The 26691-nt window shown below is 46.3% G+C and overlaps 1 protein-coding gene across 2 annotated transcripts in view; it reads right to left on the reverse strand.

Annotated features, from left to right (window-relative positions):
- LOC144823811 (uncharacterized) overlaps positions 1-14316 on the reverse strand; it is a 194712-nt gene extending 180396 nt beyond the window's left edge. For both annotated transcript variants that reach the window (XM_078682663.1, XM_078682664.1), the window contains exons 1-2: positions 14225-14316; positions 5919-6656 (exon numbers count right to left, since the gene is read on the reverse strand). In XM_078682663.1, coding sequence (XP_078538789.1) covers positions 5919-6656; positions 14225-14288 — 802 coding nt within the window. In that variant the 5' untranslated portion in view covers positions 14289-14316. The remainder of the gene's footprint in view (positions 1-5918; positions 6657-14224) is intronic.
- Positions 14317-26691: the final 12375 nt, after the last annotated feature.

Genomic DNA, 26691 nt, shown 5'->3' on the forward strand with positions numbered 1-26691 from the left:
GCCTAAGAGGGCCCGCCCTTTGCCCGGGCTTAGCCCGGCGTCCCGCTCGCATCCCGCGACGTGGAGGTGCGAGCGTCTTTATGCGCCTCCTGGTGCTCCTCGCTCGTCAGTAAAACCGCGCCGCCGCTGAAGCTGCCGGGATTCGTAGTCCCGGGGCGGCTGCGGTGATGGCGGCGGTGTCAGGAGAAGAAATTCAGCGCTACAGCGCTCCGTGTCAGGTCTGCGTGTCTCTTGGCGGTGGAATCGGCAACCAGCGAGTCCCCCTGCACATCAGGTTAGCTCCCCCCGCTTCGCCGAGGTGCGAGCGTCTTTATGCGCCTCCTGGCGCTCCTCGCCCGTCAGTAAAACCGCGCCGCCGCTGAGGCTGCCGGGATTCGTAGTCCCGGGGCGGATGCGGTGATGGTGGCGGTGTCAGGAGAAGAAATTCAGCGCTACAGCGCTCCGTGTCAGGTCTGCGTGACTCTTGCCGGTGGAATCGTCAACCAGCGAGTCCCCCTGCACACCAGGTTAGCTCCCCCCACTCCGCCGAGGTGCAAGCGTCTTTATGCGCCTCCTGGCGCTCCTCAGTAAAACCGTGCCGCCGCTGAGGCTGCCGGGATTCGTAGTCCCGGGGCAGCTGCTGTGATGGCGGCGGTGTCAGGAGAAGAAATTCAGCACTACAGCGCTCCGTGTCCGGTCTGCGTGACTCTTGGCAGTGGAATCGGCAACCAGCGAGTCCCCCTGCACACCAGGTTAGCTCCCCCCGCTCTGCCAAGGTGCGAGCGTCTTTATGCGCCTCCTGGCGCTCCACGCCCGTCAGTAAAACCGCGCCGCCGCTGAGGCTGCCGGGATTCGTAGTCCCGGGGTGGCTGCGGTGATGGCGGCGGTGTCAGGAGAAGAAATTCAGCGCTACAGTGCGCCGTGTCAGGTCTGCGTGACTCTTGGCGGTGGAATCGGCAACCAGCGAGTCCCCCTGCACACCAGGTTAGCTCCCCCCACTCCGCCGAGGTGCGAGCGTCTTTATGCATGATTATTGTAAAGGATTGGCTGATGTGGGGCATTCTGGTTCTCACCAGGTTGTAGAAGTCGCAACTACAGTTCAACAGGAGCAGTGCCATGACCTGTGCCCCAGTGAATGGGTACTGTGGAAGAAGCACATGCAAAGATCCTGCTTGGAACCTCGTTGGTGTAGGCCTTACCAAGTGATACTTGTAACCACATTTGCTGTGAAAAGTGGTTATCTGCCTATTTGGGTTTATGCAGCCCACACTTGTCGAGTCCCTTGTCCCCTTGAAAGTGTAGGGTCTGTGGTGGATGAACTGGTGGTGGCAGAGAGACGTCCCATTCAGACCAATCAGAGAGTAGAGGGGGGGCCAGCTACTGGGTCTCGAAACACTATTCAGATGAGAGTCAAGGAGAGTTGATCCCAGTTGGTAATGAGGGTCAAATTGAGGGTAATCTAACTAAGCGAAGTATTGACTCAGATGATGTGAAAAGTGTACCAGAAAAACAAGTGCTAAGAGAAGACTGTTGGCCCAGAAAATATGAAAGACTGAGAAACATATTGACCGCAGGGAAAATACCTTCAACTGTATTTGAAGTTTCTAGTCAGTCTGAGCAAAGTGATAGAGATGGAAAGAATATGTAGTGCGCAAACAAAGAGAGTAAGAATACCACACTAAAGATATGCAGGTCGAGAGCGGACATATTTAGCAGGTGCAAATGAATGGGTAAAAAAAAATTACACTTTTTGCTTCAAGGATTGCAACTCACAAAAGCCACTTTGAAGGAACTGTTGTGAAAAGTGCTGGAGAAATAAAGGCCAGAAGACACTGAAGGAATAAAAGGAACGTGACGAGGAGCTGATAAAAGACTTCCTTCATAAACTTCAGGATACAAAGCATTATATAAATAAAAAAATAGTATCTCTAGATTTGAGATAGAAAATCCAAACCAATCTTCACTAAGGCATAAACGTATATGTGCTTGCTTTTTAGCTGCTTTTGTTCTAATCCTTGTCTTGTTATTGATAATACTAAGGGTCAGATGTACAAAGCTTGTATTTTTCAACTGGCAAATTGCGTCGCTTTGCGACTCGCAATTTGCCACACGCAAAATTTAGTGTACAACTGTGTCTCACACACTGTTTGTGATTCCTAATGGGGTCGCAAGTAGCTTGCCTCATCAATATTAATGAGTCAAGTGCAATTAGCGACCCCATTGGGAATGGCTAGCACTCACAGGGATGGTGGCCTGCTGGGTGTCAACAGATCACCATGTCTGTGACTGCTTTTTCAATTAAGCAGTTTTTTTAATGCAGCCTGTTTTTTTTTTTTAAGGGAAACCAGCCCGTGTGTGACCACAAAATAGATCTGCCCCCTGTACAAACCTTATTTTATGAGTCAGTAACCCATTACCAACTTGCAAAATAGGGTTTGTGATTTGCTATTAGGTAGGGGTGTGCCAAGGGCACCCCTTTCTAATAGCGAGTCGCACTTCAACCTACTGTTGTTTTGCAGCGTCAATTGCGGTTGCAAAACACTCGCAGTTTACCACCTAATTGAAGAAGATGGTAAGTTGCTTGCAAAGGGGAATGGGTCCCTGGGAATGCTAGCCATTCCCAATGGGGTCGCAAACTGCACCTGCCTCATGAATATTAATGAGGAAGGCAATTTGCGACCCCATTAGGAATCACAAATAGTGTCTGAGGCACCGTTGTAAATTAAATTTTGCGAGTCGCACATTGCGAGTCACTAAATGACGCAATTTCCGAATCGCAAAATGTATGGGTCATACATCTGGCACTCTAACCAGAAAACACCCATTGTGTATTACATACTGAGAACCTACTGGCATTGGAGGAATACTTGGCATTGGAGACACTTCTTGGCATTGGGGGGACTGTGATATATGAGAAGGTGGCAAACATGGCAATAATTGTAAAACTCTGACACTGGGATATTGTAGGCATTTTCTGGCATAAGGTGGCATACATGGCACATTAGGAGCAGCCCCCCTGACCAAATGCTGTCCCTAGCACAATAGAGGTGTTTTTTTTTTGCATAAAGTGGCATTCATAACACATTTTGAGATAAATGGAGGGAACTCCTCGAGATATTCAGGTTTCATTGACATGGCATAGCTTGAAAGGGAATGAGTGCCTTTTCAGAATATAAAAAGGAAAATTATGCTTTTTAATACTCTATTTGCCCCCAATCTTTAAACAAAATCTATCGGTCGAAGAATCCCTCCCTGATCCCACCTAGAAGAGGTTTGGCTCACTACAATTCAGGGTATTCCAGGACTTTCAAAGATCATGTCAGCACCCTAATATTGGTGTCTCTAAAATGGTCATTGTCTGAGATGTGTTATACTAATCATGCAATTATTACAGACCTAAAACAATGCTAATTAATTGGATGTATTCAGAGTTAAGGGCATGTGACACTTCTTCCTCAGAACATTAGGGTCAACCGTCATATTATGTCACTATGGTCAAAGAATATGTGATGTCACTTCCGCTATCCCTGGCATTTTGGTGAATTGAAATTCATGATTGAGACAGGGAGCATGAGTTCTGTGTCACACAAAGAGCACCTGGGACAGCACAGCAAGCTTGCCTTTATCATAAACAGTGCTGCTGAGACAGGTAGCACAAATTCTGTGTCACTCATTGAGCACCTGAGTGGCAAGCACATATTTTGGGCCAAATACAGAGAACTTGGGTCATTGAGATTACAATCTGTTTCACATTAGGAACACATGATACATACAGTACAAATTCCCAATCACATACAGAGCACTTGAATCAAGAAACACATATTCTGTATCACATATAGAGGACCTCAGCTAGAAAGCACACATGTTGTATCACATTTTGAGCACATAGAGAGGATATGGGTCAGGAAGAACATAATCTGCTTCATATCCACAGTACCGATTCAGAAAGCCTGTATCACACAAAGTGCACTTGAGTAAGGAAGCATACACCATGCATCACATCAGAACACACCGGACAGGAAGAAGACATTTTAGGGCATATTTATTAAAAGATTTTAGAGTGTGGCTTCATGCCAAACATGGCAACGCCACACTCTGACATTTTTAATAGGCAGGGATGCACTGTATTTATAAAAATACAGCGCACCCCTGCGTTTCCCCTACTGCTGGCGCTAAAAGAGCTGCCTAGCGCCAGCACATGCACCCTTGCGCCATGCTGCAAGGGTCCTGTGCTGCAGGGTAATATTTTATGTGCAGGAAGGGACACTTTCCTGTCAATAAACAATATAAACAATCAATAATGACAATTTGCTCTTTTTATGTGTACTGTAGAATGCAGCACACATGGAAAGAGCTAAAAACTAGGAGGAATTAAATATTTCTCCTCGTATCGCCATTCTAAGACCAGGTATTACCGGGCCTTAGTTCTGGGTGCTGCCTCAGCCTAGTAAATTAGGTGCAGCATCAAAAAGCAATGGGTGTTGCGTTGTAACCTGACTGCAACACTCATTGCCCACCCATTTGCCACAGCAGACTACGGCGGAAAGGGGCATATTTACAAGGTGACAAGGTGACATTGAGCTTGTAATGTGGCTTAGCGCCACTTTGTAAATATGTGAAATAGTGCTACGCCTCTGTAGCATCAGAAAAAGTGACACTCCGGTGGGAATGGTGCTTGTAAATGTGCCCCTTTGTGTCATAAAGAGAGATTGTTAAGAAGCAGGCACTCTTTCTCGTATATAGGGGAGCTTACACAGAAAACACACATTCTGTGTCATATAAAGAATAACAGTCAGAAAGCACCCGTGTTTAAACCGATAGAGGAACTCCTGATCCTAAAAAACACGTTGGCCCTGATTATGGGTTGGATGGAGCAAATTTCCTGTATGGAACTCCACCTTAACTGATCATGACAGTATCGGAGTTCACACACCCAACTTCTCAGGTGGAGAAACAAAAGCCTCGATTTTACAGGCCAGAAAATTCAGCCAGTAAAAATGATTGAGGCTTTGGCTGCAACAGCAGCCAGGACTCTGCTCCCAGTATCTCGCCTGACTTCTTCCATCTGCACAGATGGTGCATGCATTGCTCCCCTTGTCATGATAGTTTCCTAGTTCCCTCCTCTCCCTCCCAACCCCTCTTCCCCCACCCATGTCTTGCAGAAAAGTCCCTGCTCCTATTTACCCTCCGCTTTAAGCAGGTGACAAATATGGGCGTTAAACCCCTCATAATTGGGAATACCATCCAGAATCATCTGCCCCCACAGTTACCCCAAATACTGGGAGGACTAACTCTTAATTGCATAGTAATGGCAGGGTGTTTCCGCATGGTACCAGGAATGACCATGTGCAGAGTTTGCACTCTGTCATTACCTTGAAATTCTCAATCGGGTCCTCCCTGGTGTGTACTGCACACGTACGTTGGTGAGCTGTGGCCTATTTTAACCTTCAGATCACATTGTTGGTAACAACTTCCCCTCGCGCTCTCCTGCCCCTTTGCTAACCTAGAATTCTTACTTCCCTTGACCCTCCTGCTATAATTATAAATTCCAACCTATCACTTGGCATCACTAGTAACTTAAATCTCCACCCCCTCTCCTTATCACCCCTGGTAACCCAGAACTGCACCTTCCCCTTTGTCGCCTTGTAGTCTAGGCCTCCAGGCTCCAACCCTCCCATAGCACCACTTGATAAACTAAGTCCCCACTCCTTGCATGTCCTCTGGACATCCACTCTTTCAACATACCCAACACCCTCTGCAAACCTATGCCTGCAAGCTCCTCACTTGCCACGGCTAAGGTCTTTTCTTTCCTGTACCCTATCTACCTTATGCTTTAGCTCTCTTCTCTGAGCAGTCCCTGGTAATCTGGACTCTCCACCACCCCTGTGTAAAAGAGGAAAACATTAAATAGCGGTGAGCTTTGGGCTCATAGCTCCTACCTGTGCAGAAGACCTCAAATGTGGGGGAGCCAGTGAACTTGTATACATAGTAACCCCTCGGACAGGCCTTGATCCAGATGGAGCCGCTCAGCAAACATCCAGTAGCCGTGTTCGTTTGAAGACGTACTGACTTGATCCCTTCTGCCACCGTGGGGTGAGCTTCCTTTAGGGTGAAGGGCTCACCAGAGCCACATTTAAGGCCTGAGCTTAGGCAGCCCTCCTTCATCATCACCCCTTTGCTCCCCATGTACCGGTTCCAGCCATACATGTAGCGATCGGTGGGGAATCTTCCCTTGGAGTCAGTGCTGCTCAGCCTGGCTGTGCCATCCACTGTGCCATAATAGTCGCACGGGTCGGCACACTGTAAGGCCCCAGTCGGGGTTGCCCGGAGGCAATCCTGCTGAGGATCACTACAGGGGACCCCATCGACACATGCCGCCATCTTGTTATTGATGCAGGTGTACAGACCATTGATTTCGTTGCAGGTGGTGGGTGGGGTGCACATGTTCACGAGTGGATCGGTCGATGGGCACTGGTTAATAGTGGTGCAGGCCTTGGGGGAGACAGCAGTATTCCATTTGTAGCCAGGCATGCAGCAGGTGTCCAGTTTACACAAAGCTATCTTGGTGCAGGTGAAACCATCACCTACGGAGCCAGTTTTGCAGCTACAAACTCCATACCTAGTCCTCGGTATGAAGTTTCCATCGACTAGGTTGCAGAAGGCTGCGCTCTGGGCCACTGTAGAAAGGAGAGAGGACAGATGTTACTTGTGACGGATATTTGACTCTTTACTCCCCTCCCACCAGACCAACTTAAAAACAAGAGAAGGGACACACTCCAGGAGATATAAGAGGTCTTCCAACAAAGAGCAAGCAAGGTCCTTGACGAATTTCATCTGCACCTTCCATTTTGACTGGAAACCGGAAGCAGTAAGACAAACTTCCGCCAAGAAGCACACAAAGGCTATAGACAGCAAGGCAAGGAGCGCTCTGGCATTGAGCACACTGAAGACCCTGACAGGAAGCAGTTAAAGACTTCTGGCAGACAGAACATGAAAATATCTGGCAAAAAACATGGAATCTCCTGACAGGCACCACACGAAGACACCTAAAAGAAACCGTAAGAAAATACCCAACAGAATGGACTTGTAAGATATAGACAGAGCAAATGAAGAGCACAACTGGAAGAACATGGAGGCTAGGCTCTAGGTAGAAAGTACGTGAATATTACTGACAGGACGTGCGTAGAGGCGCCAGACAGCAAGCACATAGAGTCCACTGACGACATGGAGGATCCAGGTAGGAAACAACATGGACGCAACTGACAGGAACATAAGGAATTTCTAAATACATTAACACAGATACAGGAAACACATGGAGCTTCTTGACAGGAAAGACATGAAAACCCTTGGCAGTCACCAGAGGATGGGTCTCGCCAGGAAGCGTGCAGACTCCTGACAGCATAATTTACTGACAGTGTTTGGAGATTATAGACAGTGGGCCTAGGAGATTCCTGAACGGTAGCACCTTCAGACTGCAGACAGGCAGAGCAAATACAGTACTGATAGGCACTACACGTACGTTCAATACGAATATGGTAACCCTCAAAGGAACACTCACCTAAGAAATACCAGAACTACTCCTGGCAGGCAGTATACAGAGCTTTCCATCACCAAATTTAAGCACCAATGTAGAGACACTTGAGCCACCCTGCCCAGCGCCCTTTTTTCTTCCTTGCCCTGAGTACTTTTCTCCGGGGTCCTTTAAGACCAATGACGTCCCTCAGGGTATTTCTGAGCTCCCTCTGCTGGCCACTAAGCTCAGCTGGCCTGGAGGTGCACCCAACCCATATCTCACCCACAGTCGAGATATCTAGTGTCCCTCACAAGGCTGTTGGGCACTGGAGGCTGGTGGGGGCTGATTTGCTATGCAAAAAACCTCTGCTTGGTAACTTGAATCCCTGAGAAAAGTGTTGAAGTTCTTGGGAAAATCTGTTCGAATCAGCCTCCTGTATCTGAGCCCCTCTACATCCCCGTGACTGTGGTCTGTGTGCATGCATTGCATGTGATATGGGCTGACGTCCAATGCATGGTGCATTCCTTGAGATAATGGCCAAAGCAGAACAAGATGGAGGTCCTTTGCATTATTGTTAAGGCAGGTCTCCTGCAGTCCAGTTTCTCTGTCCTTTAACCCTGGAGATATCTGTTTCCCTGCTGTGTGTAGAGGATTTTTGTTCTTACTGGCAACAGTTTTACTGCAGTTAGGATGTCTGAAAATCAGCCATCCAAGCAAAATGAAGGGTTTCCCTTTCCTGTAGACATTTTCGAAGGCCTAGTTAAATTTATAAAGACTTTCTGCTTACTTTGGCTTGGGGATTGGATTTTTACCTAAGCACTTCAATGAAATAGGCTCAGACTTTCCAGCAGCACTTCTGGGATCAAATAAGTACTGCCCTCCACGCCCCCCTCCCAAGGAGACATATCGATGTGTGTTGCCGCATCAGCTGCGACAACAAGAGCCAAGCTAGAGGACTTTTTCATTGTTGGTCTGCTCATGACGAGCTCAGCTCGTCATGATATACGGTGCTCGTGTGCTCATAGCGAGCTGAGCTCGTCATGACTACACCCATTTCTATTATGGCCCAGCACAGGGGAAAAATAGCAATAGCAGCCAAGGTGTTAAAGATGGGAATAAATCAAGGACTGAAGGACAACGCAGACATGAATGCCTGCTCCTGAGAGGAGGCGTTAGAATGCAGAGATGAGTTCTTTTGCTTGAGAGAGGCAGGACCAAAGCCAAGCAGACTGAGCATGGCAGGCCCCCTCGAGCAGCACATGTTCCATGAAGCCATGAGGACGAGCAGATCAGCCTAGTAGGGTGAAAATAAAGGACCACAGCATCATGGCAGTATGATGATGATGGAGACACTAAACAATTGTGTTCTTAGGTGGGATTGCACTGCATTCTCCTGCATTATCATAGACAGCTCCGGTCTGTAGATAAGAATCTGTTAATAGTACCAAGGTTTAACAAGGTTAGATGGGGAGGAAGAGCCTTCTTGACTTCTTGACCACCTGGACCTGCTTCCGGACGGTCGCTCCACCACGCTCCTCCTGTGCTTCCCTGGTATCGTTTTCTGAGCGCTGATCACTAAACTGCCGCTGCCTAATATTGTAGCGCCTCACTCGCATAGCGCTTTTATTAATTACCTGCCTCTCGCAGCGCGACCTCGCTCAGGCTATTGGCTTGACTATTGGCTTGTCTTATCATCAGTAATTGTGTTTATTGTGTTTATTTCACCAGCGCTTGTGCTCGAATTGCGCTTACTGCTAACTCGCTGCATTTTTGTTGTTAGTGATACCCCTGCCTGCTTTCCCTCGGACCCTCCATTTTGTTGTTGTTGTTCTCCCCTGACCCGCCCCTCAGCCACACTACCGCCTCCCTGCTGCCCCTCCCACCCACGGTCATCGAGCCTTCCTCTCTCCCAGCCTAACTGTGACCACCTGGACCTGCTTCCGGACGGTCGCTCCACCACGCTCCTCCTGTGCTTCCATGGTATCGTTTTCTGAGCGCTGATCACTAAACTGCCGCTGCCTAATATTGTAGCGCCTCACTCGCATAGCGCTTTTATTAATTACCTGCCTCTCGCAGCGCGACCTCGCTCAGGCTATTGGCTTGACTATTGGCTTGTCTTATCATCAGTAATTGTGTTTATTGTGTTTATTTCACCAGCGCTTGTGCTCGAATTGCGCTTACTGCTAACTCGCTGCATTTTTGTTGTTAGTGATTCCCCTGCCTGCCTTCCCTCGGACCCTCCATTTTGTTGTTGTTGTTCTCCCCTGACCCGCCCCTCAGCCACACTACCGCCTCCCTGCTGCCCCTCCCACGCTCCGCCCCCTCCACTGTCCATTAATGTCAGATGGTCCCACGCGCAGCGTCCACGCGCTACGTACACACCGAAGGTGCGCCAAAGGTAAGCCCGTCTACGCCCGTCCGCGCCTGGACCGCGCCCAGCGCCAGACCCCCTGCCCCTCGCTCTGCCCAGCCCTCCCGCATTACTTACGATGCCACCACCCTCCTAGCCCTTAACCCCGGTCGCGCCCCCAACTGCGTCCAAGCCGCTCCTGGACACACCCATGGACCTTTCTCTTGCTACTCCTGCAAATTCATCGGCACCGACAACATCTCCGCTACGACCACACCACAGACTCCCGACCCCAACCACCTACAATGCATCCTTCTCAACACCCGATCGGTCCACAGACACGCCATTGACCTATGGAATCTACTAGACACCATCTCTCCAGACGTCGCCTTCCTAACAGAAACATGGATGAACGCTTCCTCCGCCCCAGACATCACCATTGCCATCCCTGAAGATTATAAGATCACACGCAAGGACCGTACCGGCCACACAGGAGGAGGAATCGCTATCGTCCATAAAAAATCAATCCACATCTCAACCAGCTCTGACGTCAACCTCGCCAACTCTGAACACCTTCACTTCCAGATCCACATCGACCCCAAGACCACACTCAGAGGCACCCTCCTCTATAGACCACCAGGACCTCGCGCAAAATTCAGTGAATACATCACGGACTTCATCACTCCACACGCGCTCCCCTCCAAAGATTACATCCTTCTGGGAGACCTCAACTTTCACCTTGAAAAGAACAACGACCGCAACACCACCACCCTTTTGGACAACCTCGCCAACCTCGGACTTAAACAACTGGTCACTTCCCCCACCCACATCGCAGGTCACACACTCGACCCCATCTTCACCTCCAGCAATCATGTCTCCTTCAGCCACATTACGGATCTCCTCTGGACTGATCACAGCTGCGTTCACTTCACCTACAACAAGCCGAAACCCACCAACCACCTCCAACCAACTCTGCAAAGAAACTGGAACAAAATCACCATCGACCAGATCTCCTCATCGCTCCTTTTAAACACACCAGCCCACTCTTCTAACCCAGACCAAGCCGCCGCCAACTTCACCCTATGGTTATCCAACACCGCCGACATCCTAGCACCACTGAAAAAACGTCAAAACAAACCTGGCAGCAAGAAAGCCTCATGGTTCAACGATGATCTTAAGAAATCCAAGAAACTCTGCCGCTCCCTTGAGAAGGCCTGGAAAAAAGACCCAACCTCCAGCACCAAGGACGCCTTCAAAAACGCCACCCGCATACACCACCAACTGATCCGGAATGCTAAGAAAACAGCACTCAAGGATCGACTAGACAACAACGCCCACAACAGCAAGGAACTTTTCAACATCGTCAAGGAATTCACCAACCCCTCGGCCAACTCCAACGACATCACCCCCTCTCAAGCCCTCTGCGACTCCCTGGCTCTATTCTTCCACAACAAAATCGCAGACATCCACAACAGCTTCGACAACCAACCCGGAGAACAGCCCACCCAACCATATGCCGAACACTCTCCCCCCTCGAACACCCTTAACGACTGGAACCCAATCTCCACTGAGGACACCATCCGCCTGATGAACTCCATCCACTCAGGATCCCCCACAGACCCATGCCCTCACCACATCTTCAACAAAGCAGACTCCATCATAGCACCGCACCTCCGAGACGTCATCAACTGCTCCTTCAACTCCGCCACCTTCCCGGAAAGCTGGAAACACGCTGAACTTACCGCCCTTCTGAAAAAACCCACAGCGGACCCCACCGAACTCAAAAATTACCGCCCCATATCGCTCCTTCCTTTCCCGGCCAAAGTCATCGAAAAAGCTGTCAACAACCAGCTCGCCGCTTTCCTCGAAGCCAACAAATCCCTCGACTCCTCACAATCTGGCTTCCGAGCAAAACACAGCACCGAGACCGCCCTCATCGCAGCAACAGACGATATTCGAACTCTACTGGACAATGGAGACACAGTCGCCCTCATCCTCCTCGACCTCTCTGCAGCCTTCGACACAGTCTGCCACAGCACCCTTTTACAACGCCTCAGAAACATCGGAATACAAGGAAAAGCACTTGAATGGATCACCTCGTTCCTCACCGGAAGAACCCAGAGAGTCCGCCTTCCACCTTTCAAGTCCGAGGCCACTGAAGTCATCTGTGGCGTACCACAAGGATCCTCACTCAGTCCCACCCTCTTCAACGTATACATGAGCCCCCTTGCGGCCATCGCTCGCCAACACAACCTCAACATCATCTCCTACGCGGATGATACTCAACTGATCCTTTCTCTCACCAACGACCCCAGCACCGCCAAAACTAACCTACACGAAGGAATGAAAGAAGTTGCCGAATGGATGAAACACAGCCGTCTGAAACTTAACTCAGATAAAACAGAAGTCCTCATCTTAGGTACATCCCCCTCTGCATGGGACGACTCTTGGTGGCCGGAAGCCCTTGGAAAAGCACCCATCCCGACAGACCACGCACGGAACCTAGGCGTTATCCTGGATTCTTCACTCTCAATGAACAGACAAGTCAGCGCTGTATCCTCATCCTGCTTCAACATTCTTCGCATGCTCAAAAAAACATTTCGCTGGATCCCCACCGAAACCAGAAAAACAGTCACCCATGCTCTGGTCACGAGCCGACTGGACTACGGAAACACCCTCTACGCAGGTACTACCGCTAAACTCCAGAAGAAACTCCAACGAATCCAAAACGCCTCAGCCAGGATCATATTAGACATCCCGCGTAACGAACACATCTCTGGTCACCTGAAAGACCTCCACTGGTTACCCGTCAATAAGAGGATCACTTTCCGACTGCTAACCCACGCACACAAATCACTCTACGACATCGGACCAGAATGCCTCAACTCACGACTGTCCTTTTACACCCCCCCCCGCCAACTACGTTCTTCCAACCAAGCCCTCGCCACTGTACCTCGCATCAACAAGACCACCATGGGAGGCAGATCCTTCTCATACCTGGCAGCTAAAACATGGAACTCACTCCCCACTTACCTTCGCCTTACCCAGAACCACCTAGCATTCAGAAAGCAGCTTAAAACATGGATATTTGACAAGTAATCCTCCTCCCCTCCCTAAGCGCCTTGAGACCCTATGGGTATGTAGTGCGCTATACAAATTCTCTACTTGACTTGACTTGACTTGACTGTTGCTGCCAAGTTGTGGAACTCCCTCCTGGAAGAGCTTTCGGGTCAGGTGTCACATTCGCTCTTCCGTAAAGCTTAGAAAACCTGGCTTTTTTTTTGCAGATCTCAGTATAAGCATGCCAGCTTCTCTGCCCACTAGTTCCGTAATAGCGCCTTGACGCCCTTGGGCGCTTTATACATTCAATATTCATTCATTCTCAGCCTGCCCATGTACAGCTCTACTGCCCAGTAAGGGGCATATAAGCCCACCATAACCCAGTGGTGGGCAAAAGTACTACTTTGAATGGTTAACTAAGCTAGTTTCAACTTCCTGAATGTCCTGTTTCTGAGTCCGGAAATAATAGTAGAGTTTAGCCCTAGCAACCAACATCATTGCGTGCCTTTCATCATGCAGGCCCAGTTGTGTTGAACTTGGCGTCTCATCCAACTTCCTACTGTTCCTGAGATATCATTATCACAACTACTCCGTTGCTGCTACATTTACCATAAAGTATAAAACTTGATCAAGCTAACGTTGTCCTTGAGTTTTCCAGCTCTGATGTTAGCAGCACGCTCACCAACAGGTTTTTTGAGTTAATATATGTGCTGCAGAATGGGATCACGATAAAGCCCCTGATCATTTTAGTTAAAGATAGACAACTAAAAAAAATTCCTGTCACCCCGTAAGTTTCCCTTTTCCTTCAGAACAATTGTTCATTTTGTTCAGCCTCAGTGAACTGTGAGATGCGATGGATGATGGTGAATTCCTCAACAAAGGAATCTGCAGCAACCTTGGGCTGTTCAATCAGGAGCAGAAGCGTATGATGGAATCTCTGCTATAGAGTGCTGTTGTGAAACTTGGGGCAGAAAACCACAATTCCCCATGCAGCACAGTGAGTGAGTGCGGTGGAACAGGTGCTTGTTAAGAGTATCCACCAATGAATGCAAAAGGCACATTGAGCCTTCAGGTTTCACTGAGGGTCAAGTGCATCTCTGAACTGAGGGCATCCTGTGTGCAGAGGGTGCAGTGTGAGAAACACCAGTGTGCTGAGAGTCCACTAAGATCTGCAGGCCCATGTCTTAGGGCATCATGCCGTACTGCATGCACAGTGAGGCTTGAAGGCACACTGAGGGCTGAATACGCACTACTTGCATGCTGAGGGTTTTCTGAGAGTAATGGGCACCTTGAGGATAAACTGAGGGCCGACAGCTACTCACTCATCTGAAGGTGTGCCCCATTGAAGCATTCGAGCAGCAGTACTATGCCCAGGAGCGCCTTCATCTTTTTCACCGGCTTGGTATGGGGTTCAGGCCTGCAACACAAACATGGTATGGTTAATATTCATAGCTCTCCGGGGCGCGAGATTCTACAACCAACGACAAGTCTTCTCTCTTGAAGACAGCAGACAGTCGTGCACATCTTGACATTCACCACATATCTGTTTAAGAGAGGCAAAATGCAGACAACAAGAAATAAAGTGAAGATTGCGGCAACAGTTCGCAAAAATACAGTGACTGATTGTACAATTAAGTCATAATACATATAGACATTTAATTAATTATGTGCTCCTTCAATGGAGGTAAAATAGTCATATAGCTTATAAATTATAATGACTGAATATCTTGGTCTTCATCCATGTTCATAGCATCTGTGATTCTTCACATATAGGGGCCTATTCACAAAGGAATTTTGGAGTATGTGAAACAATACTCGGGTAGTACTCTTTCATGTACTCTTACCTGGGAGTGCCGGAGAAACATTTCATGTGGGCGCGTTCTGTTGTAGTGTTATCTAACCGATGTGCTGAGTGGCAATTTGTGTTTTGCTGCCAATGGCACTTCTGGCATTCATTTATAGGGGCACTGAAGGTTGCCACAGGGCAGGGACTCAAAACTTGTGGCCACCATCAATCAATCAGCATTTGCATAGCACAGCACTATCACCACTAGGCGTATCTAGGCGCTGAAAGTGCCATGTCTTGTCGAACAGCCAGGTCTTGAGTTTCTTTCTGAAGTCCACCAGGGAGGGTGCTGTTTGGAAGTGGAGGGGCAGGTCATTCCAGGTCGTCCAGTGATGTAGCAGAAGGAGCAGACCCCGCTGTGGCAGATGCGGGGTTGTGTGCGAGGGCGAGTCTTGGGAGCAGATGGAAGTTCAGCCATTGGTTGATGTAGCACAGTCCTTGATTCTGTAGGGCTTTGTAGGCGTGCCTGAGGATCTTGAATTTCTGGATGGGGAGCCATTGGAAGGTTCTGAGGTGGGGGTGATGTCGGTCTGTTAGAGGAGGTCCTGGATGAGTCTGGCTGCAGTGTTCTATATGGTCTGGAGTCTTCTAAAAAGCTGTTTGGAAATTTCAGCATAGAGAGCATTGCCATAGTTAAGGCAGCTGGTGACAAGAGCCTGTGTGACGCTATTTCTGGTGTTGATTGGTCTGGAAGTTGGTTTCAATTCAGCTTGCCACCAACTGTGGTTCATTGTGGTAGAGATCTTTCCAAAGATCAGTACATCTGTTTTGAGTTGAGTTTGATGCAGTTGTCTCTCATCCATTTAGCTACGTTGGTCAAGGTGTTGCAGACGTTAGTTTTGGCATTGGAGGGGTACTCAGTGAGTGAGAGGATTGCTGGAGTGTCGTCTGTGTTGGAGATTATGTTGAGACAGTGGAATCTGATGACGTCTGTGACGGGGGTCATATAGATGTTGAGCAGGGTGGGGCTGACCACATATAATGTCCTTGAGTGTGGCTGAGAAGGGAGGTAGTCGAATGCTCTGTGTACATCCTTTGAGAAAAGATGTGATCCACTTCAGGGCGTTTTGCTGTATGCAGAAGTAGTAGAGTTTGTGGAAGAGAGTGTGGTGGGAGATGGTGTGGAACGCAGCACAGAATTCAAAGAGGATCTGGGCCTCAGTTTCTCTGCGGCATAGGAGAGTTCTGATGTTAGTGGCAGCAATTAGCGCAGTCTCTGTGCTGTGGTTGGCACGAAATCCTGATTGTGAGGTGTTGAGTAGGTGGTTTTGTTCCAAATATTCGGTGAGCTGTTGGTTGATGTCATTCTTGAGTAGTTTGGCTGGGTAGAGGAACAGGGAGATTGGTCAGTAAAATATTTAAGATCGCTGGGGTCAGCAGAGGGTTTCTTTAGGAGGCGTCTGACCTCTGTGTGTATCCATCTGTCAGAGAAGGTTGCTGCGGAGATGAAGGTGTTGAGGATGCTGATAAGTTCTGTGCTGATTGGGTTAATTCAGAGATGGTGGGGACCGGGATCAGTGGGCGCCCTGGAGTGGATGGCTGACATGAGGGACGTGGTGGTCTGATTGGTGAGCAGAGACTTGGTAGTGATCATTCGGGTGGTGTTTGCTGGTGAGTTGAGGTTGTCGAGGCTGAGAGTGGTGGTTGCGGATCAAAGCTGTTCTAGATGGCGGCAATCTTGCTGTGGAAGTGGTCCGAGAGGGTGTCGCAGAGTACTTGTGAGGGGTGGATGTTGTTCTCCGTGGCTGTTAGGCTGGAGAATTTCTGGACTATTTGGAACATTTCTTTCGTGTGGCTGGCTGCAGTGTCGATGCGGTCAGTGATGGCTACTCTCTTGGCTTCCTTGCAGGTGATAGTTGTTGAGAGCTGCTTTGTTTGTGGCTATGTCAGAGGGGTTTTTAGTGACCCGCCATAGTTACTTGAATCTGTAGCAGTTCCATTTGGTGTCTCTGTGCTCTGGGGTGTACCAGCTGGCTTATATTGAGGTTTTGTTTGCTTTTGCTCGTTTCAGCGGGGTAACTCTGTTGGTGAATTTGGTGATCCGGGCAGAGAAGTTCTGGACAGCCTGGTCGAGGTCAGCTGTACAGATGAACAGATATACAATCGCGTGTACCATTAGGCTGCCCTCAGTAGCCAAAGTCCAGTGTTCACCTGCACAGACACTGATAGAGTAGCTCTTAACTCATTGTCAGTATCTCAGTAGGTGGCAGGTGTACTAACATCCTGAAAGTGTAGGAGGGCACAGGCCCCACCATGCTATGTGGTGGTGCAGTGTCTGATGGCACCCTCTCCTGAGCGAATCCTTTGGGAGTCCTTTGATCCTTCAAATGATCCCCTACCCGCCCATTTCCGGGCCTAGCACTCTCTCCAGTGACTTTTTGCGCATGAGCCTGTGTGTAAAATACGTAGCTGGCAGCTGGTGTTAGTGAGGTTTATAAGGAGAGATTAGTGCTGGCATTGAATTTTGTTTGTGTCTACTGTTGAGCACTCATATTCAGCTAAGAGACCTATGAATCATGCTCCAAAAGCAACAGGGTAGTATGATACCCGTCCACTGAAAGGACCTGTAAGATGTGTAAAGCGTTACATGATTGCATTTAATACATTTGCAAAACAAAACAATATGTGCTGATAGTTGGCAATGAGATGCGATTTGCAGGGCTCAAAATGGCAAGTACTTTCCGGTACCAAGTACCTACTCTTGTTTAATTTGGAAGGTAGAGTACCTGCACTTTTCAGCTCTGCTGCAATACGTTTAATGGAAGAGCACCTGGACTTCCAAGGAGCAAAAAGGCACTCCAATGAGCCTCTTGGCAATTCATGTTTCGTTTTTTCATGTTTTGTTCATTTTACAAAATGTTATTGTTTGGGAAGCTGCCAGGCCTCATCAAATCTAAAAAAAAGAGGCAGTGGCTAAATACAAAAATGTTTTTGGGTCTCAAAGCACACATTACAGTCGTAAACCTTGGCACTGAAGGGAACTACCTTCTTTGTTAATATGATCCTTGTGAAAAAGCAGCAAGCCATCCGTTATAGTGAAGTCAATACATGGCTGAAGTCGGCTGACATATTGTCACTTGATGCATGCTGGAGTGGGTGGAATTAAAATGTGATTGAAAAAATTACAGACTAATGGATGAAGTCTGACTGAATACTCCTGTAAGTAGCTATGTAATAAATACTTATAGTTTTTTTAAGTGGTCTTTCATAACAGAGACCTAAAAAAGACAATTGGTTTGGAAGCCTCTTGCCTTTGGAAAATAAGGGAGGAAAACAAAGGGAAGAAATAAGGGAAGATAGAAAGGAAAGAAGGATGGAAGGTTTAATATAGAAGGAAGACAGGCAATAAAGGAAGGAAGGCAGACAAAAAGGAGGGAAAGATGGGAGGCAAAAATGAAGAAAGGAAAGTGAAAAAGGAAGGAAGGCAAAACGGGATGGAAAGAAAGAAGTTTTCTAGGCAAAAAAAGGAAGGAAGTAGGAACAAAAGAAAGAATAAAAGAAAAAGGAAAGAAGGCAAAAAAAGAAGGCAAGAAAAGGGAATGAAGAAAAAGAAAGAAGGAAGAAAGAAAGAAAGATAGAATGAAAGAAAAAAGAAACAAATAAGGGAAAGAAGGCAAGAAACAAATAAGGGAAAGAAGGAAACAAGAAATGAAAGAATGAAAGAAAGAAAGAAAGAGAAAGAAAGAAAGAAACAAAGAAAGAAAGAACCTAAGACAGAAAAAAAAACGAAAAAAATAAGTTGGAAAGAAAGATGGAAAAAATGAAAGAAAAAGAAAGATAAAAAAGAAAGAAGAAAAAAAGAAAGAAAGATGGTAAGGATACAAAACAGAAATCTAGAAGTAAAAAGCACATGAAAAAGGCAAAAAATAAAAAATAAAGTAAACAGGGCAAAAAGAAAAAAAACAGGTAGAAGGAAGGAAAGAAAGAATGAAAACGGCAATAAAGAAAAAGAAGTAAGGAGGCAAAAACATAGAAGGAAAGAAAAATGGAAAGAAAGAAGGAAAGAAGGACAAAAAGGAAAGGAGGCAAAAACGAAAGAAAGAAAGACACTAGCAAATAAGCATGTTTAAAGTGCCTGAGTTTGTTGTTTGCTATATTCTCCTTCGGGGCAACATTCTTTAGCATTAGTTAAACCAAGCACAATATCACAGGGATGCTCGTCATCCTGTTTTCGATGGCATTGTGCTGACTTGGGGCTAGTGGTTCCAAGTCCCAGAGCCATCTGCGGTAGGACACCAAACCTCTTCTTCATAAGCCCTAGGGCGCAGGATCGTAGTGGGTGGAGTTGCATTGCCACGGCTCATATAACTATTGCAGTATTGTAACACACAACCACCCTTAGCATGTCCGTTGCATACCTTACATAATCAGCGGAAATCCGTTGCATACCCTTGGGCGTTCCCTATTGCATTCTTCCACCATTCACTGCCTTCCCTAATTCCTTAACCCCCCCCCCCCCGAACCCCTCCCCCGATCTTTATTCCGGTACACCTTTCCAGCCTCTTTTCCATCTGGATTCCTCCGTACTCATTTTTCCCTGCTGCATCTCTGTTTTCCCCTTCTGCTTCTATCTCCTGTTTCTCTATTTCACTCAATGTAACCCTCTCTCTCTTTTCTTGTCTCTATTCCTCTCTAACCTTTCTTTTCATCATTCACTACTCCCAATCACAACTGCCTCCTAAGAGTGGATTAGGCCCAACAGAGCACTATCAGCCTGATTCATCAAGCCGAAATCGGCTCGCAAAGGGCCAGATTCACAGAATCTGGCCCTTTGCGAGCGCTATTTTTGCATTTGGGATTCATCATCTCAAATGCAAAAATCGGTAATAGCGATTTCGCTATTTTGCGAGGAATTACAATTAAGGAATCTCTATTTGAGATTCCTTAAATGCAATTCATCATCCATTTAAAAATTGCGAATTCGCAATTTCGGCCCGCTATTTACCGCGAGGTCAAACCTCGTGGTAAATAGCGAAAACTTAGAAAAATGCTTTTAAAAGCATTTTTCTAAGTTGCATGTTGCACACACACATGTCCTTTGGACATGTGTGTGCGCAACACCTGTTTCAATTTGCATTTAAGGGGTGCTACAGGGTGTCCTTTGGACACCCCTGGCACCCTTTAAATCGCTATCTTATTTGCGATTAGCAATTAGCTAATCGCAAATAAGGAATACTCCCCATTCATTCCTATGGGCCTTTTGGCCCATAGGAATGAATGGGGAGTTATTCCTTATTTGCGATTACCAATTTGTTAATCGCAAATAAGAAATGTGTAGGAATCGCTATTTATTTAGCAATTCCTACATGAATACCGTTTTGCAAGTCCTTAATAGCGATTCCTTATGAATCGCTATTAGGGACTCGCAAAACGGGAGAATGATGAATCAGGCTGTATGTTGCTTCTGTACTGATCTCCAGTTGTCAGCAGTCTTTACTGACAGCTACTTAAAGAGAGGCCTAGAGACAGAGATATGTATCTGTGTTTCCTAGCATTTTTGATACCCTCACCCAGGCTGCACCATTTCAACTACATGTAGGTGAGATGATGTGCACAGTACACCATCTTGAACTGGAGTTGCGTCGCGCTCACGACTAGACTCTAGCACTCTGCCAACCTTACGCCAGCAGATCCGACATGTATCTGCCTATCCTTGTGCCACATTTGTTGTGGCGCAAGGGTAGTTTTGCATGTTGCAAGTTTTCAGACGCATCCCTGCTGATTTGCAGAGATGCGCAAGACCTTGTAAATCCACCGAAAGTCCGTGGGACCACAGAATGCATCACTGCAGATGCCAATTTGAGACCCCTGGTCAGCAGCAACATTGAGCCTGCAGAAATGTTCTTCCTAAGAGACTGTGTTAGGGTGCCACCTCACGGCTGCAATATATGATCTCTCCAGCCCTATTTCGCCAGTCTCATTCATCAAATTGTGCTACTTTCACAAACACTGTTGTAAAATGCAGTGCTTTTTACAAAAATGATGATTTTGCGATTATTTTGCAAATCACAAAATCCTGGAGGGTCTGATTAGTCAGATAAACAGAGACCATTGCAAAATAAATTTACATCAGCATTGTCAGGACACAACAAATGATAAAGCTGACGTGCCCTGTGCTCACTTCAAAGGCATCCTGCTATCACAGCTGCTAACTGGAACTCCTTTTGTGGGGATGTACTCATTGTCAAAGAGCAAAATGCAGTCATTTTTTTTAGGTGAATTTAACTCGTGACTTAAATTGGCTGACCCATAGACCCATGCTGTATGCTGGTAGTAGGTGAAAGCAACATATGAATATCAAAAGGAAAAAACAAACACCATTATTTAGAGTGTGGTGGTGAGGAGTCAGTCCCTGTGCCAAAGGCTAAGGGCCTGATTTAGATCTCAATTGATGTGTTACTCTGTCACAATGGGGATAGATATGCTGCCCGCTGAAATATAAATCCCATAAATCCCTAAATCCATCTTTAGCTCTGCATTACTCATTATAGCCTAGACTATATATTATAGAGATAGCAGCCAGGAGTGTAGATATCAATAGTGCAATAAGTTCAGTGGAACCAGACTACTAGGGTTCCTAATGGTCCTATGCCCCTCAGTTATGGCTTTATTTCAGTACCTCACCTCTGTACGGGGTGCTGCAATTTTGCTTGTTTGCTTTTATGGCACATGGCATTCTTCCTACACCCCTGATAGCAACACAGATGCTCAATTTATTCAGGGATGTGGTTAATGTCAACTATCACAGTTGCAAGACTACTATTTTCCCCAGTTTCACAATAGATGTTCAAGGATTAACATTGTTTTCACATAAGTGGAGAACATGCTAAGAGACTGGTGCTTATTTATGAGAGCCTTGCATCGCTGTTGCACCACCAGGGCTCTTATTTTCATTCATGAAGCCAAGCGAAGCGTGGCTTTGAGTGGCCTCATAAATCATGAGTAAGGCGACACAGCAAAATTCGATGTTCCAACTTAATCTGCACCCAAGAGCTTTTCCATGGGCATTGCAGTGGGTTTTCCCACACAGCACCCATGGAATTTGAAGCTGCCCCAGATCTGCAAAGTGATGTAAACCAGGGGAAGCACCAAGACCCAGATGTATGACCATTCCCTTTTGTGTGTCGCAAATTGCGCCAAATTGCAACTCGCGAAAGTAAATGTACAACTTCCTCAGACACTGTTTACGATTCTCAATGGGGTTGCAGATTGCATACCTCAATAATATTCATGAGGCAAGTCCAATTTGCAACCCCATTGGGAATGGCTAGCACTCCCAGGGATGGCGTCCTGCTGGGGTTAGCAGACCACCATGTCTTTGACTTCTTTTTAAATAAAGCAGTTTAAAAAAAAAATGCTGCCCATTTTCCTTAAAGGAAAACGGGATGCATTTCAGTTTCATTTTTTAAAAGGCAGGTAGTGGTCCCTGGGAACCCTTCCCGTTTGAAAGTGGTTTACCACCTACTTGAAGTAGGTAGTAAACTGCAAGTGTTTTGCAGCCGCAAATGCGGTCGCAAAACAATAGTGCATTGCATTGAAACTCGCTGTAAGAAGGGACACCCCTTCCTAATAGCGAGAGCTGCAAATGCTATTCTGCGAGTCGACAACTCGCAAAATAGCGTTTGTACATGCCAGGACCCTTTTTTGCGGTCGCAAACGGGCTGATCTCCTGTTTGCGACTGCAAAAAACAGTCGTACATCTGGCCCCAAATCTGTACGCCTACCGATGTGCGCGTAAGAAGGAGAAATATGTCTTTTTCTCCCCGTTTCCTTCCTCTTTGCATGTGTGCTCCATTCTAAAGCACACAAAGAAAGAGGAACATGCCTCTTAGGATTGTTCTTGTGCAGGAGGGTGTACAGTCCTGCACAGAAACAATCCTGCATGCAACGGAGGCACCCTTGCATCATGGAGCAAGGGTGCCTACATAGGTGCTAGGCTGCCAAAACGGCACCAGTGCAGGAAAAAAGGACAGAAATGCACTGCATTGCTTAAATATAATGCATTTCTGCCTCTTCACTTTGACGAAGGGCAGCGCAGCAAGGTGCCTTGCTGCTCTGCCCTACGCCAAAATCTCATAAATATGCCCCTCTAACTTCAAATTTTCAGTGCAAATTTGCACAATTCTCAAGTGAGTGCCATAGAACTTCCTTGAATATAATTTGTCTTGTTTCTCCCTGAGGGTTAAGTTGGGAAATATTCCAAGCCACAGGTTAGGTTTCATGAGAGATATTTGATCTCCCGAGGAATGGGCATTCGTAAAACACTAAGATGCAACTTGAGTAATGTAGACGTTAAGCTTTATATCCTCAAGAAACACTAGCCCCGGACTTCTAGATATTGTCATTCCAATGAAAGCCTGGCTCAATGATTTCCCCTTGCCAGCAGATGGGAAATGTATATTCTCTATGCCAGAGCCTTACAGAATACCATTACATCTGGAAACAGAAAGTTTGACTTGGAATGGAAAGGACGATCCAAACCCTTATGAAAAATTAACAAACCCATATGAGGCTGAGCAAGTCTGAAGTCTAGAATGCTGGGCCAAATTACTCTGCCAGTAAGAAAGTAAATTGGATGTAGCAGCACAGTCAGGTTGGAGGCACTATGTCCGGGTTTCCTAATTATGAGCAATGTTATCATCAGGTTTGGCGTTACCTGGGTAAAATATTTTGGTCCCCACCCAGCAATTTTATCGACTTTTGAATGATGAAATCCTGAGTGCAAATGCCAGGATTCAAATTTGAAATGTACAAGTTCTACACAGATAAACACAACTGGCAAACTAATCCTGACGAATTTACGCACACAGAAAGAAACATGCGTAACTATGGGGGTCATTACGATGGCGGATGGACATCATCCCTGTGATGGGGATCACCCACCTATAAGGTGGCGTCCCACATGCCAAATTATAATGCGGCCACCATCACAGCAGCTTCAAATGGCATTTTGTTTACATCACTGCTGGCTGCAGCACCCGCCACAATGGAAAAAAGGCAGATTTTGCTTTTCCCTTCACTACGTGGCAGGCATCACACGGTGCCTGTCACATGGTGCATGGAAATGTGCAGGAGCACCATGCAGCAAATACAAACTGCCTTGCCCTCAATGGACCCTCAAAGTCAATCCCCACCAGACTTTCAAGGCGGGTGAACCGACAAGAAAGGCTGGCTGGGATCCAGCACCCTAATTGGCGGGCAGTGCCTGCCAGGCACCGCCACCATTCAGAGGATGCTGGGGCGGTCTGACAGGCAATTGTAACGATTGCTTCTGTCGGACCCCTGGCAGCTGAACTTTCCGCCCGCCAGCGCACTGCCCGCCATCACAATCTGGCAGGCAGTAATTGGCCTCACAATGGCAGTGAACCCACCAATGACAGCCTGGTAGTTGTGGGTTGACCGCCATCATAATCAGGCCCTATATGCTTATTTTAACTTTGACATTGTGGCTCAGTGATAATTGTCATTAGCGCATTAGAAGAAAACAATGTGTGATACAGAGGCATTGCCTCAATAATCCCAGAACAAGATCACCCCCCACACTCAAAGTCCTGTCTGTATCCTGTTTGTTCCTGTCACCCAGTCTTAACCATTTTTTTTTAATATATATATTTAAATGGATGAGGAAAACACAGTGTGGTGTCACATTAAAGACACAGTGCAAATAAAGTGTTCAACACTTTCGTTGAAATAGGCTTTACTCTTTGCAATGAGTCACTAATTATCTCTTTAAATGTCAGTTGAAGTGCTTTGCCTGGTCCAGGACAATAAGCCCCCAACGCAACCCCCTATTTGACGGCATGGGGCTGAGGTGAAAAAAAGCATAACTCCTCCTGGTTTGTGTACTTTATGTACCTGCGCTCAAGTAATAATTTCAAATCACTGGCTAGGTTCTTTTAATACAAAGTGTGACTCTTCATTAATGTATTACTATAATTTAGGCTAAAAAAACACAATGGATATATGTGTGGGTTCCCAGCAGTGCTCAATCTTTACAAACCAAAAAAGTATGCTAATAAAACTGGGAGTGGTGGGAAATTTAAACCAGAGGCATATTGTATAGATGTGGCTGCGGTCCACGCCATGGAATTCTGGGATTGGGCTCTTTAACGGAGCACAACTAACAGTTAATTGGACTTAAAAAGAGGAATGTTGATGCCTGCTGAAGTTTAAGCATTTAGATACACCACATGTACTTATGGCTTGATCAAAACACTAGGACCCATAGAAATTATTTGAGCGACAGAGAGGAATGGCAGCTAGCATCCAGATGCATGGGACCCCTTATCCAGCATTCCTGAGAGGCAACTCTTGAGTTATAGTCTCAAACAATTTGGTTTAAATAGTACAATTTAGGGAATTAGAACTTCCACTGCACAACTCCAGTTATTAAGACATGTGAAGAATCATTGATGAAATTAATCCGATTGGTGTGTCTGTGCTAGGATAGTGAGGTGTCTGCTGTTCATGGTACCTATGACTAGGCCTAGACAAAATCAAAATTACACTGGCAAAATGTGCAAAGTTCCAAAATTTCATGTTATGGTATTTTTGCAAAATCTCTTGAAATTTGCTATTACACATGTTTGCATACTTTTTGCGAGTGGAAGCCTGGTGTGCACAGAAACTGTCTTCCTGATATTATCTCATTTATTTTTGTGCCAAATATGTCCTCACGTGAAAAAAGTCACAATAGATAGCGACAAGCCACATTTTGCTCAAAAAATATAATTTCACGAAATGTTCACTACATTTTGGGGTTCTGTGACAAATCAGTACTATTTACTCTTTTTTTTTATTCAACTGATTTTAAAAATGTCACCAAGTTGAAAAATTCCCAAAGTTTCAACAGTTTAAACGAAAAATATTAACAAAGAAGTAGTGGGATTTACCAACTCCTCCCGTTCCTAATAATATGCACAAAGTTGTATATTTAAAATTCATTCCACATTTTCACTACAGCCCTAGATAATCACACAAAACATATCCAGAGTTCTGGGAGAGAATTATCAAATGTACAAACCAAACAACAAATGTGTTTTACTCTATTTTAAGGAGTAACAGTATTAACAAGATGCCTGCCATGCTGGCATGACATTACAGACATGCAGCTGTTACATAAGAGGCACTCACCAAGGACACCGGAGCAGGTTTGGTAAAAAATGCCCTCCACAAAACCAAATTTAGGGCCTGATTTAGAACTTGGCGGATGGGTTACTGCATCACAACGGTGACAATCCTGTCCGCAAAAACATAAATCCCATAGGATTTAATGGGATTTATATTTCAGCGGGCAGCATATCTATCCCCATTGTGACAGAGTAACACATCAATTGAGATCTAAATCAGGCCCTTAGCCTTTGGCACAGGGACTGACTCCTCACCACCACACTCTAAATAATGGTGTTTGTTTTTTCCTTTTGATATTCATATGTTGCTTTCACCTACTACCAGCATACAGCATGGGTCTATGGGTCAGCCAATTTAAGTCACGAGTTAAATTCACCTAAAAAAAATGACTGCATTTTGCTCTTTGACAATGAGTACATCCCCACAAAAGGAGTTCCAGTTAGCAGCTGTGATAGCAGGATGCCTTTGAAGTGAGCACAGGGCACGTCAGCTTTATCATTTGTTGTGTCCTGACAATGCTGATGTAAATTTATTTTGCAATGGTCTCTGTTTATCTGACTAATCAGACCCTCCAGGATTTTGTGATTTGCAAAATAATCGCAAAATCATCGTTTTTGTAAAAAGCACTGCATTTTACAACAGTGTTTGTGAAAGTAGCACAATTTGATGAATGAGACTGGCGATATAGGGCTGGAGAGATCATATATTGCAGCCGTGAGGTGGCACCCTAACACAGTCTCTTAGGAAGAACATTTCTGCAGGCTCAATGTTGCTGCTGACCAGGGGTCTCAAATTGGCATCTGCAGTGATGCA

Source organism: Lissotriton helveticus, chromosome 3_1 (assembly GCF_964261635.1).
Source record: "Lissotriton helveticus chromosome 3_1, aLisHel1.1, whole genome shotgun sequence".
Taxonomy (NCBI): domain Eukaryota; kingdom Metazoa; phylum Chordata; class Amphibia; order Caudata; family Salamandridae; genus Lissotriton; species Lissotriton helveticus.